Source organism: Carcharodon carcharias, chromosome 1 (assembly GCF_017639515.1).
Source record: "Carcharodon carcharias isolate sCarCar2 chromosome 1, sCarCar2.pri, whole genome shotgun sequence".
NCBI classification, from domain to species: Eukaryota; Metazoa; Chordata; class Chondrichthyes; order Lamniformes; family Lamnidae; genus Carcharodon; species Carcharodon carcharias.
In genome coordinates, this window is record NC_054467.1 from 190,152,663 (window position 1) to 190,165,719 (window position 13,057).

Here is a 13,057-nt window from a genome sequence, read left to right on the forward strand (position 1 = left end):
CCTCATCCACTAACTTATACATTTATTCTCTCCAGCACCAAAGCAGAGGAATCAGGGTATACAATATACAAGATGCACTGCAACAACTCACCAAGGCTCCTTCGACAGCACCTTCCAAGTCCATGACCGCTACCACCTTGAAGGACAAGGGCAGCAAATGCATGGGAACACCACCAGCTGCAAGTTCCCCTCCAAGCCACACACCATCCTGACTTGGAACTATATCACCATTGCTTCACTGTCTCTGGGTTGAAATCCTGGAACTCCCTTCCTAATAACACTGTGGGCTACACCACGTGGACTCAGCACTTCAAGAAGGTGGCTCACCACTACCCTCCCAAGGGCAATTAGGGGTGGGCAAAAAATACTGGCCTAGCCAGTGATGTCACATCCTGTGAAATAATAAAACAAGTGGAGTGCAGTTGTTTAAGAAGATGGCTAACAGGGATCTTTTTAAGGGCAATGAGGTGTGGGCAACAAATGCTGGCCTTGCCAGAGATGCTCATATCCCATGAAAGAATGCTTGTGGCATGTGTACCATATAACATTCATATTTCTACAAATATAATTCATTAAATCATGTTTATATTTAATAAGTAAATGTGGTATCAAAAGAAAACATACAATAAACAGAAATATATATCAAATAGCGAGGGTGAATGATATTGGCCTGTTGGTCATGACAACATCTATGTAAGACATAAGCAGCATAATTTGATCTAAAATGCAAAACCAGTTCAAATACATCCAATCATTTTACACATGAATAAGGTTAATAATTACATTAGAATAAAAATATTATGCTGGCACTTCTTTTACATAGAAAATTAATAAGATTTGATCAGGGATAACAGATTGCTTAAAAGCATAGAGAAATGACGGGTAGTTTAGTTTAATGGTTTATTCAGAAGCACAAGTTCAAATGCTACAGTCAGAATAGGTATGGTAGATAACACTTAACAGGCAAGAATATTTACCTTCAGGGATTGGATGGACACAATCACCAGGTCTCTGCTGCAACAATCTTTTTCAGGCCTTTAGGCTGAAGCAAGATACCCTAAAGGGTCTCCTTCCTGCATCCTATTTTTGATATTGGATAATTCCACGGTATGGCTACTTAAATTTTTAATTTTGTCTCTTTCCATCATCAGCACTAGCACTGAAACAACACTGCATGCACCGGATTTGAGAAGACATAATTATTCAAGAAGTCATAAATATATGGCAAGGTGCACAACTATGGGCTGATTACATGGCAATGGTGGGGTGCTCTGTGCTATGACAGCCTGTGTGACTCAGAGTTTTTATTGTCATGTTTTAAGTATTGCTGCACTGAAAACAATGATGATTTAATTATTAATACATAAGTTATTACATGTTCATGCTCTGCATGCCACCTTCCTCACTTGAAGCCGCTTACTCATCTTGAGGGTTGACTTCCCAGCTCTCAGATGTTTCATCCAATTGTCTTTTTACATGTGTGAGGCCAGAAAATGAATGTTGGCAAACTATTTGACCGTGGAGTGCAAAACACCCAGCCTTAAACCTGTTCTCCCCAATACCTAACTAAAGCAAAATTTCCAGCACTAGATAGAGACCAGAGGTGTTAATCCTTGGCTTATTTTCCTTTTCTTGAGGTGCTGACCCCAACTATTCTAACTAGTGCAGCCATTGAAATGATCTAACTACATAAAGACAAAGAATTGAACTTGGGACTTGCCAGGACCGCATAGCTCACTTCAACACTGGAGTTTACATTTATCTACTGAGGCATCAAGGAAGCTTTTATAAAGGTGTTTTTTTGTACCTCAAGATTAATTCGGTGCATAGAACACAGAACATTCTATTGAAAATACATTATTAGAATATTTTTAAATAAATGGTTCCTGCAAATGCACCATATAATTAAACATTGTTGTAATGGAAACTTGCTAAAAAAAAACCTCGTCCACTGGGATGAAATATTGTGCAGTGTTTATAATGTAAAGCTATAGTACGTGAAACTGTCTCTCATATACTCACAAGCAGCAACCAGTCTTCATATACATAAAGAATCCAGAATACACTAGATGAAATGGTGAGGAACTGAATAGCCAACGGATTAACTTTATTCCTTTTATATTTTTGGCATCTACGAATGTTATTGTGTGCTACAGTCTGAATCATTTGAATGCACAAAGTTATCTGACTTCCTAGGAACCATGGGAAAAATAACATGCTTCCAGTAAAGTCTCTTTCTCACCCAGCAAGTACAATTCACTATTATTTCCAGGAAAGAAATACATATAGTCCACTTTTTGCATTACAGAGATGATATTAGACTTTGCTGCAAAATGGTAAGTATAATTTTACTCATATGTAAAGCTATACTGCAATTGCAATAAGGAATTTCAAAATATCAAGTTATTGAAATGATAGTGCAAACCTGTCAGTAAATCAACACAAAGAATATGCCAGTTAATGTAATTCTCAAATTCAAGTGTTTTTTTTCAGTCTGTATGCTTTAGTTCAGCATTTGTTGTTCACTAAACTTGTACCAGGGTAAGCTTGGGCACTGACTTTGAGGAGAATAAGATGAGGATTGTGTACTATGATCTCTAAGTTGATAGCCTATATCTACAGAATGGGAGAAGAGAAATAAAATAAATTTATTGTGCTTTCTGTAAAATGAATTAAAATGTAGTAATTCTAGATCCTAAGGTATATCTGTTCAATTGAAGCTTTGAAAGTGATTAAGTAGTTGCATTTATCACTATGTTTGGGCAGGCAAATTGAATTATTTAGTCAAACAATGTTCATGATATCAATTTTGCAATGGGTGAGGTGCTAAAGATTAGAAGGTTTAAAGTATTTAAAAGTTAAGAGAAAGCTAATAATCTAAACTTGAGGGCTGGATTTTACCGTCGGCAAGCGGGGGCGGGGCTCGCTCACCGACGTGCAAAATGACGCACAGTGATTTCGGGCAGAACTCCCGATGTCACTGCGCCCCATTTAAATTTTCAGGAAGGCGGGGGCGCAGCAAAATCAATGGCGGGCCCGCTGACCTGTCAATGGCCAATTGAGGCAATTGACAAATCAATTAAAGTAATTAGTGGATCTGATCGTCCAACCTTAAGGTTGGTGGGCAGGCCAGGATCCCCGGCAGGAACTAGAAAAAACATAAAACCTCATCCAAGGGTGGGATGAGGTTTCATGTAGGGTTTTAAAAATTTTAATAAAGTTTTTTTGGAAATTATGACCATGTCCCAACTCATGTGACATTGTCACATGAGGGGACATGTTAGGGAAATTTTATGTTTCTATTTTGAGCTTTTTCACGTTTACAGCCAATCTCCCTGTGGCTGCACTTGGCCTCAGGGAGATGAGTGTGCACTGTCGATTTTAGGAACCCCTCCCACCCGCCTGCCCGCACAGGGAGTGCATAGTGCTTCCCTGCAGACGTCACGCTGGGCGGGCCTTAATTGGCCTTGGATCGGGGGCGCTGACTGGAAGCGGGCCCGCATGTGCCCACCCATCAACTTCCCCCCTGACGGGGGGAAAATTCAGCCCAGAAAGTTTGAGGAAGGTAAAGTTGTTTTAGATCATAGTAGAAGCAGCAAACATAAAGTATGTTTCAAACAGTTAATTCAATGGTGTTAGTTTTAAAACATAAAAAGATACATAATAATAGTTAACAGAGAAGATACAGTATGTGCAAGCTTATCTGACGTCAGAGAAACAAGATGGTCACAATGATGACTCACTGCAAATATATCCGGTCAATTCAAGGCAACACAACAGGCAGGACTATTTAATGCTACAGTTAATCTGGTACTCAAGGCAAGAGATGGTATGACGTTATATTCACAACACCCTTGGACAGCCCTAACAATTGAAGCCCATGAGTTAGATTGTGGTCCACAAATTTAACTTTGTTGTTAATTTTCATATTACAATATACATTGAATATTACTTTGTAATACTGCAGTTAAGTGCAATCCAGATAAAGCTGATATTGTAATATTTAGAATCAGCTTAATTGCTATTCTTCTCATGCCTGAGGTTGTTGACTGATATTCAGCATCAGCTTAATTTGATCATATTCAATGAGAAAGAATCTTGTGATGGTGTCAATCATATTATCACAGATTTAGACTAGAGAAAAGATTAATACAAAATACATCTCTGTACCTAACTCAGTCCTTGATGCATCTAAAAGACCTAAATTGCAGTCTATTGTGTTATATTGTGATCTTGCCTTAATGAGACTGGCTTTGTCTACTCTACCCTAATACTACTCCGCCAGCAGGATTGAAGATGGGGGGTGTGGAGGGCAGCTTGCCCATCACCTACCAGCCCACCCCTGCATTTGTCCCAGTGGCCAGGGTGGCATCGGGTGGCCTGCCTGCAAGTGGGCCAATTGAGGTCCTCGAGTGGGCTACTAATGACCACTTCAGGGCCTTATCCCACTGCAACTGGATTAAACTGGCACTGGGAGAGGCCCATGCCAAATTGCCAGCCTAGCAGGTTTCCCTGCATGGGCTGGTGGTGGGTGGAGGAGTCCCACCATAACTGACCCCTGGGTTCATCAGGAGGCTTTCCCACCCATAAAGTGTAACACTCCTCCCCAGGTTCTCCTTATCCCCATGGCCTCTCAAACCCTGGTCCCCAATCCACTTGTCAACAACCTCCTTTCTGACTCCCAAACATTTATTAAGTTCACGTCCATCGCTGAATGCCTCCTCAAGCCTTGAGTGCAGTAACGGCAGTGGCCATTGCTCACAGTGGCGCTGTCTGTACTTGAGCACTGCTGGCTTCTGATTAGTTAGCAGTTCTATGAGGTGGTCTCCTATGGGCGGAAATCCTGGCTCCAGCCTATAAATTGATGCAGGGCAGCCATTCTTCCCCTGGGGGGGAGGGTGGGGACCACGGTGCTCGTATAATTCAACCCTATATCTTTCAGATTGGATTAGGTAAGAGATTTCAATAGAGCCAATTTAGGCATCATTTTTAAATTCTAGACATTAACAGTAAATTCTAATCTAATTTCTGACATATGAAGTAAAGGGGAAGAAAATCTGGGAAAATCATGTGATTAATTTAGATTGCATATTGGGATTTTTCAATACAGTCAGATTGTGGCCTTTTGGAAAAAAATGGCATTCACATTTCAACTAACATAAATCATAAAATCATAAGTTTTCATTTAATAAATAAAAATTGTATCAAAGGAAAACATACAATAGCATACAAAAGCTAGGGTACATGATTTTAGCCTGTTGGTCATGACAATATCTGTGTAAGACATAAATAGTATAATACAGTCAAAAATTCAAAACTAGTTAGACACATCCAATCATTTTATACACGAATAGACCAATAATTTCATAAGAATAAAAAAATTATGCTTGTCATACATAGAAACTTAGTAAGATTTGATGAAGAATATGATTACTCAAGAGTTAAGAGTCACAAGTGGTTAAATGTAAATGTTTACTAATGTTTAATAAGAAGCAGCAGTTCAAATACAGCACATAATTAAATGGAAAAAGTAGACATTTGACACGTGACCGGGCAGAATGTTTACCTGTCTGGGATTAGTCAGACAGGAATGCATTGACATTAATAACTGGGAAGAGCTTGGTACCAATCGTTCAAAATGGTGACAAGTTGTTCATCAAAATGCATCATGCTTTGAGACACAACGTTATAATGATGAGGCGACAGAGAAAAGAAAAGGATGCAAATCCTGCACTCTGGATTCCACTACCTCGTGGGACATCCTGCTCCATGTGCTCAATGATTTGTGGGTCGAAAATTGACCTACTCAGTCACATGAAGACCCGTGGCAGAAACTTGTGATTCTGAGTAGACGTCATCCTCGAATTGAGGGACAGCCGATGACAACTTCATGGTATGGCTACTTAAAATTCCAAATTCACCTCATATACACCATCAGCAAAGTGCAAGCATTAGCACTTGGAAAATTCTACGTGCACCATAGTTAAGCTGACACAATTGTTCCAAAAGTCACAGATATATGGCAGTGTGCACAACTATGGGCTGATTACATGCCAATGATGGTGTGTTCTGTTTATGACAGCCTGTATGACTCAGTTTATATTGTCATGTTTTATGTATTGCTGCATTGAAAACCATTGTATGATTTAATTATTAATAATTCATAACATATTCTCTATTGTTTCCTCTCACATTTGGAACCATTGACTCAATTTGATGGTTGACTCCCCAGTTCTCAGATGTTTCATCCACTTGCCCTTTTTTCATGTGAAAGGCCAGAAAGTGAATGTTGGTGAACTATTTGACCATTGAGAGGAACATGACCTAGCCTAAACCTGTCCTCCCAATAGCTACAAGAAAAGCTGGATAAAGATCAGAAGCGTTAACCCTGGCCGTTTTCCTTTCCTTATCTTAAGGATACCAACTGTCCTAACCTAATTGCTACTCTAGCTGAAATGAACTAACTATGCACAGTCAAGGAACTGAACTTGGGACTTGCCAACTCTGTGTAACACACTCCCATGCTGGAATTTGTATTTATCTACTGAGACATTAGGGAAGCTTTTAAAAAAGTGGCTTTTTTTATATACTGATGCATTTTGTGCCTCAAGAGATAGATTTGGCATAGAACATAGGACAGGTATTGCAAAATCCATTCTTATTACAATCTTAGTTTATAAATGCATAGTTTGTGTAAATTAATCTTTACTTTTTGTATCAAATGGTTTAATGCAGTTGTAATGGAATCTTTCTAAAAGCAGTTAGTCCTGGAGGATGAAACATTGTGCAGTAGTCAGTAGTCAAAGAGTAAATGAAGCACTGCCTCATACTCAAAATACATTAGATGAAATGCCTGAGTCAATTGAACAATCAATGCATTAACTTTACTCCTGAAATATTTTTGGCACCTGAAAATGTCATTCATAAGTTAGTCTCAAAAATTTGAATACATGTTATCTGACCTCTTGGATCATATGGGAAAATAAACCTTGGTCTAATCACACTTTATCATTCAGATAACACAAGTTGATTATTGTCAGTTGAAATGAACCCTATAATAAGTTCAGAAGTCATATTGGGCTTGAAACATTAACTCTGTATCTCTCTCCACAGATGCTGCCAGACCCACTGGCGCGATGAGATTTCATGAACCTTTTTAAAGTGGTTTAAAGGTTTTTAATAAAATTAATGGACATGTCCCAGCTCATGTGACAGTTTCACATGAGGGGACATGTCCTTAAATTCATTTTTTTTGCCTTTCTTTAATGTTTCATAAGTGAAACTAATTTTGCGCAGGCCCCAATTCAGGCAACCTCCCACCCCGCCCTCACAGGGACCGCTCAGTGCTTTCAGGCTTGTGTCACGCTGGGCGGGCCTTCATTGCCCGCCCACATAAAATGGCTGTGCCCAGCTGATTGGGGGTGCCGATCGGCTGCACGCTTGCGCGCGCCCACCCCACTGAGTTTTTCCAGCACTTTCAGTTTTTATTTTAGATCTCCAGCATCCACAGTATTTTGCTCCTATAATATGAATGTTCTCCACAAGCCTCTCTTTGTGTTGCAGAGAGAATGGTGGACTTCCTCTTTTGCAAAGCAATAAACATACTTCAAATCATAATTAAAAGTATTTTACAATTGTAACAAGGCACCATAACTTGGCAGCTATTTATATAGAAAGATAATATGTATTGATTGTTATTGTCATTCAGAGAATTTTACAGTGCAGAATGTAATTGCTTCAATGTTTACATTTGGTCACATTTGACAGCTCCTAAGGGAAATGTAGCATCAGGCCGCTGTGTCAGTTGACATGGCCCCACACCTTATGTGCTGTGTCAAATGACATTGTGCCACCAGAGCAGACACTCCAAGCACCTTTACAGATGTTGGTGGCATGCCCTGACTATGCTAAGGATCCCAGTTCCTGATTGCCATTGACAGTTTTGGGGTTTTTGTGGTGACAGTTATTGCATTTATACTGGGATATTTGTCGGGTGTTGTCCTGGGGCATTCATGGGGCAAAGCTGTGATATTTGTTGGGGTTTGTGCTGGAATATTTATGTGGAATGAGCTGGAATATTTATGGGGATTTGTTTTGGTATCGATGACATTGAGCTCTCAGGGTAATTAGGGGTGGCTCTAATACTGCCTTGCAAGTGTTACTTATACCCCAGGAAAAAAGTGAGATGGGCTGTGATAATTATGGGATTTATGGTGTTATTTTCATAAAGGATGTGGTTGTCATTCTTATGAAGGATGTACTGTCATTTGATTGGTGAAGACACTGTGATACTTATTGGGATTGTGCTAAATATTTCTGGGTGAGGGGCTATGATGAAGGAGTGTGCTGTGATATTTCCTGGGAGATGTAATGTAATATTTAATGGGGCTGCTGTGAAATTTATGAGAGATATGCTGGAATATTTATTGGAGCTTGTGTTAATATTTATGAGGTTGTGGCTGTGATATTTATTGGGGTTTATGCTGTGGTGTTCATTGGGACTTTTATATTTATGGGGTTTGATCTGCAATATTTATGAGGGAATATGGTGCAATATTAATGCTTGTGCAATGATATTCACGAGAGTTATGCTGTGATATTTGTGGGATATATGTTAGGGTCTTTACTGCAGTGTACTATGACATTCATGGTGGATGTGCTGATATGTATTTGGGTTTATGCTGGGCTACTTATGGGAAATACCCTGTGATATTTGTAGAGACTTACTGCGATGTTTATGGGATTTACTGGAATGTTTATAGGTTTTTGCTATGATATCAGTGGTTGTTGTGGTGTTTTGGTGTGGTATTTATTGGGGCTCCAATTTCATATTCATGGGGATATTTTATGATATTTATTGGGCTTTTTGCTAGAATGTTTATGGGAAATGTGCTGGGGTATTTGAGGGGTTTAGGTTGTGAGATTTATGCAGGATGCATTGTGATCTTATCTAGGATGGGTGGGAACATTTCAGATTTATGTTGTGATATTCATAGTGATCATGGTGTGACATTTATTGGGATTTATGTTATCACATTTATGGGGAATGTGCTGGGACATTAATAAGGATAAGCTCTTAATTATGGAGAATACGTTGTGATATCTGTGAGGTGTGACTGGAGTGCATATGGAATGTGTTTGTTATTCATTAGGTTGTGCTGTAATAATTATGGAAATTTGTTAAGCTACTTATGGAGAATATGCTGCGATATTTGTGGAGGATTGCGGTGATGGCTATCATGTATTGGAACATTATGGCCAGAATTTTCCCGTCGGCGATTTGGGGGTCGGACCCGCTTGCCGACGGGGAAATGATACCAGATGACGTCATCCCGGTCCCTTTAAATTTTTAGGAAGGTGGGCAGACAGCGAAATCAGCTGTCCACCCACTGACCTGTCAATGGCCAATTGAGGCCATTGACAGGGTCATTAAGATAATTAAAGACCTGCCCGTCCAACCTTAAGGTTGGCGGGCAGGCCAGGAGCTCCAGCGGGCTTCTGATAATACATGAAACTTCATCCACTGGCGGAATGAGGTTTCATGTTCATTTTTAAAAACTTTAATAAAGTTTATGTGAGATTTATTAACATGTCCCATCTCGTGTGACAATGTCACATGAAGGGGACATGTTAATAATTTTTAAATTTTTCTATTTTTCATGCTTTTTCATTTGTCACTAATCTCAGGCAGCAGTGTGCTCTTTCGCGCATATGCGTGAAAGAGCACACTTTGACAGATGGGGAATCCCTCCCCCCCTTGCAAAGGAAGCGCATAGCGCTTCCTGTCGGGTGGTTCGCTGGGCGGGCCTTAATTGGCTCGCCCACTCAAAATGGCGGTGGGCCCCGTTTTGGCAGCGGAGTTTGGCAGTCTGCCTGCCGCCGAGCCGGTGGGGCCCGTCCGTCAACCGAGGGCAAAATTCTGCCCTATGGTTTTGCGTCATGACATTTATGGGGCATGCCTTGCAATAGTACTGTGGATGCGCTACACAGTTTATTAATGTTTGTAATATCATATTTAAAGGTGGGTTTTCTGATATATGTATGGAAGGTATGCTTTGATATTTATGGGGTCTGTGCTAACATAAGTATTGAAGTTTATGCTATTTATGGTAGGTGTGCTGTGATATTTATAGGGGCTGTGTTGGGATGTTTACAGGGATTAAGTCCATGAAAGGTATGCTGGAGCATGTGAGTGTGGTCTGATGTTTAGGAGCTGGAATGAGCTGGCATATTTATTGGTATTTTTGCTGAGATATTTTGGGGGTTGGTATTATGCTATATATTGAAATTCTACTGTGCTATTTATGGGGTAGGAGCTGTGAACACGAGGACCCCCTTGGCTGGCAGGTGCTGTAATATTCTCCTTTACAGGTTTCCATGAAAATCACAAATAAAGATGAACATGTTTTTCAAACTCACACTGTCAGTGGCACCGCATATCAAGGACTAAGAGGCTCACTGATCGTGGCAGGGATTTTCTGGCCCTGCAGAGGCAGGACCCGCCGCGGGAGATTCAGCGGCTCAGCCAAAAGTCCATTGAATTTCGGTGGGACCGGACGACTCCTGCGGCAGGCAGGGCCAGAAAATCCTGCCCAATGATTTTCCACACATTTAAAATTATAGTAATTTCACCACAAGGAGAAGGCTGATAGGAATTACTCCTGTGGTGGCTCACTGAAAGAAATATTCACTATTTTGTGGCCACAAAACCTTCCAAGTTCTTTCTTCATTCTTTTGATGTTTGTATTTATCTTAACGGATGGAAAATTGTGGGCAGTGTGATCACAATTTCCTGATATATAAGCCCCTCCACCAGCAGCACAACTATAGAAGATTAGCCATTATGTTATTTTAGCAGTGAGATAGTTAAGGCACAAATTTCTACATTTCTTCTGAACGGCAAATCTTAAGTTTTTTTTTGTAACGCTAATGCTGTAAACTATAATATCAGTACTGATAGTACTATGTTAAATATATACAATTTTACCATATGAGGTTGACTCTTGGTTGCCCTCTGAAATGGTTTAGGAAGTCACTCATTTGTATCAAAACCACTATGAAAAGCTATAATCCACAGGGACTGCAGTGGCTCCCCATCATACTCTGAAGGCCATTAGGGATGGGTGATAAATACTGGTCTTACCAATGATGCCCACATCCCATGAATGAATAAAAAGAATATAAATCTCAAACTAGGTACAGTTGAGTAAGGCTATACATTCATCCATAGAAATGATCCAACACCTATCACTGTATTCAAGTGACTCTTGAATGATCTCAAATTGTGGTCTCTATCCAAAAGACCATTCCTGTCTAAGAAACTATTATTACGATCTTAATCCTGAAATTGATTTTCACCAATATGTACACCTGCCCTCTTGATATGCAGTTGTGAGTTAACCCGAAAAGTATTGCAAGTTCATATATTTCTGATATTCAAAAATTAAAAACATCTAACTTTTACAGTTAACATGTCAAGTACTACTGAATGACAAGTAAGCATTTTACCTTATTCATTTGTATATAGAGCCATACATTTATACACAGGTTCAAAACAAAGACTTTTCATTATGACTTTTACTAATGTTCCTTATCCAATACCACACCCCTATTCATTCATATGATTTATGTTTCTGCATCTCCTTGTAAATCTTTCTGTTCGCCTCAGGGTTGGCCACTTTACTGAGTGGCAATTTATAAATGGCTTTGTTGTTACTGGTCATCAGCAGAAACACGAGTGTGGAAAGGCAGAAAGGCCAGGTGCCTGCAGGTAATCCAAACTGGAGGATAAAACAAAATTAAAGAGTTACACTGCAGCAGCAATACAATTTCAGCAAAAACAGCTGAGGTTTGTACATGCAGCAGTCAATTTTGTGTGTTACCAGGTCAAACCAACAGCAAGAGAGATGATCAGTTAATGCCTTTTGATGGTATTGATTAAGGGACAAATGTCAGTTAGTGTGACTCTCTGCTCTTCTTCTTTGAAAAACTGTCAGGCAGGCCTGGGTTTAGTGTCTTAGCCAAAAGAAGGAGGCTGGGATTTTCATTGCCCGCTGGTGTCGAGCATGTTCAGTGGCATGAGCGGATGATATAGCGCAATCAGTTTCACGACAGTTTGAAGCCAGTTTGCGACTGTCCGCTCAGCCCGCCAATGGTAGGCTGTTTCCTGCCATCGGAGTTCAGGGACCTCATTGTATTATGTCAGCATATCATTATTAGGCCTGCCCTCCAGACTCATTTCCTGAACCCCTCTCCCCCTGCTTATTTGTCTGCCCAAGTTGGCAGGAAAACATGCCAATGTGTTTCACAACAACACATAAGCGACATGCACCTGGCAGGCTACATTTTGCATGGAACTTCAAGGTTTGTTTGCCTACCTTGCTTCGGTCAGCACTCACAATCATCAGCGCCTGGCTTCACAGACAACACATCAATTTTATTGGGGGCCTAAGGGTAGGTCTCTACCTACCAGATTAGCCATATATGGGTGGCTTTTCAATGGCTGCAGGGAAAGATCTTGCTTGGGGAAGGAGGAGAAGTGGCCTCAGGCAAGAGAAGAGGCTGCAGGACGAGACCTGTATTGGGGAACAGGATATCTCAGGGTGTGTGTTGGTCTATGCAAGTGGCCTCAAGATGGTGAGGGCTGAGGAGGCAGTCTCCAGAGGAGATGAGGCCAGATGGAGATGTGAGGGTGTGTGTGTGAGAATGGGTGGTGATGTCCCTTGAGCTGGCAGTCAGTGAGATGCCAGTGAATGTGTGATGGGCTTGAGTGCATGAGTTTAGAGTGATGAGATGGTTGCCATACCCTGGCTACACGGATGAGATCATTCATCCTCTACCTGCACTGGATGGCCAATCTCTTCTGTGCAGCATTGACACTGACCACCACTGCCACAATCCATGCTGGATTGGTGATGCCACTACCCGTTCTGCAGCCAGAGTGGGGGTAAAGGAAATTATGGCGGGCCTCCATAGTATCCAAATGGCATTCCAGTGACGTGTCACTAAACCTGGAGGTTGTGGTCTTTTTATATTTCCTAGACATGTTCCTTGCAGT

At 40.6% G+C, this 13,057-nt stretch overlaps 1 protein-coding gene and 1 long non-coding RNA gene across 9 annotated transcripts in view; one reads left to right on the forward strand and one right to left on the reverse strand.

Moving 5' to 3' along the window:
- The first annotated feature begins 2,276 nt into the window (after positions 1-2,276).
- The window catches only part of LOC121269024, a 39,266-nt gene continuing 28,485 nt past the window's right edge, over positions 2,277-13,057 (forward strand). Inside the window, exon 1 of the long non-coding RNA XR_005941295.1 lies at positions 2,277-2,336. This is a non-coding gene — a long non-coding RNA (uncharacterized LOC121269024). The remainder of the gene's footprint in view (positions 2,337-13,057) is intronic.
- The window catches only part of LOC121293709 (urea transporter 2-like), a 139,921-nt gene continuing 138,426 nt past the window's right edge, over positions 11,563-13,057 (reverse strand). For 6 of the 8 annotated variants that reach the window (XM_041217203.1, XM_041217121.1, XM_041217029.1 and 3 more), the window contains one exon: positions 11,563-11,780. In XM_041217203.1, the coding sequence (XP_041073137.1) occupies positions 11,613-11,780 (168 nt within the window). In that variant the 3' untranslated portion in view covers positions 11,563-11,612. The remainder of the gene's footprint in view (positions 11,781-13,057) is intronic. The other 2 variants (XR_005946648.1, XR_005946662.1) reach the window with 2 other exon arrangements.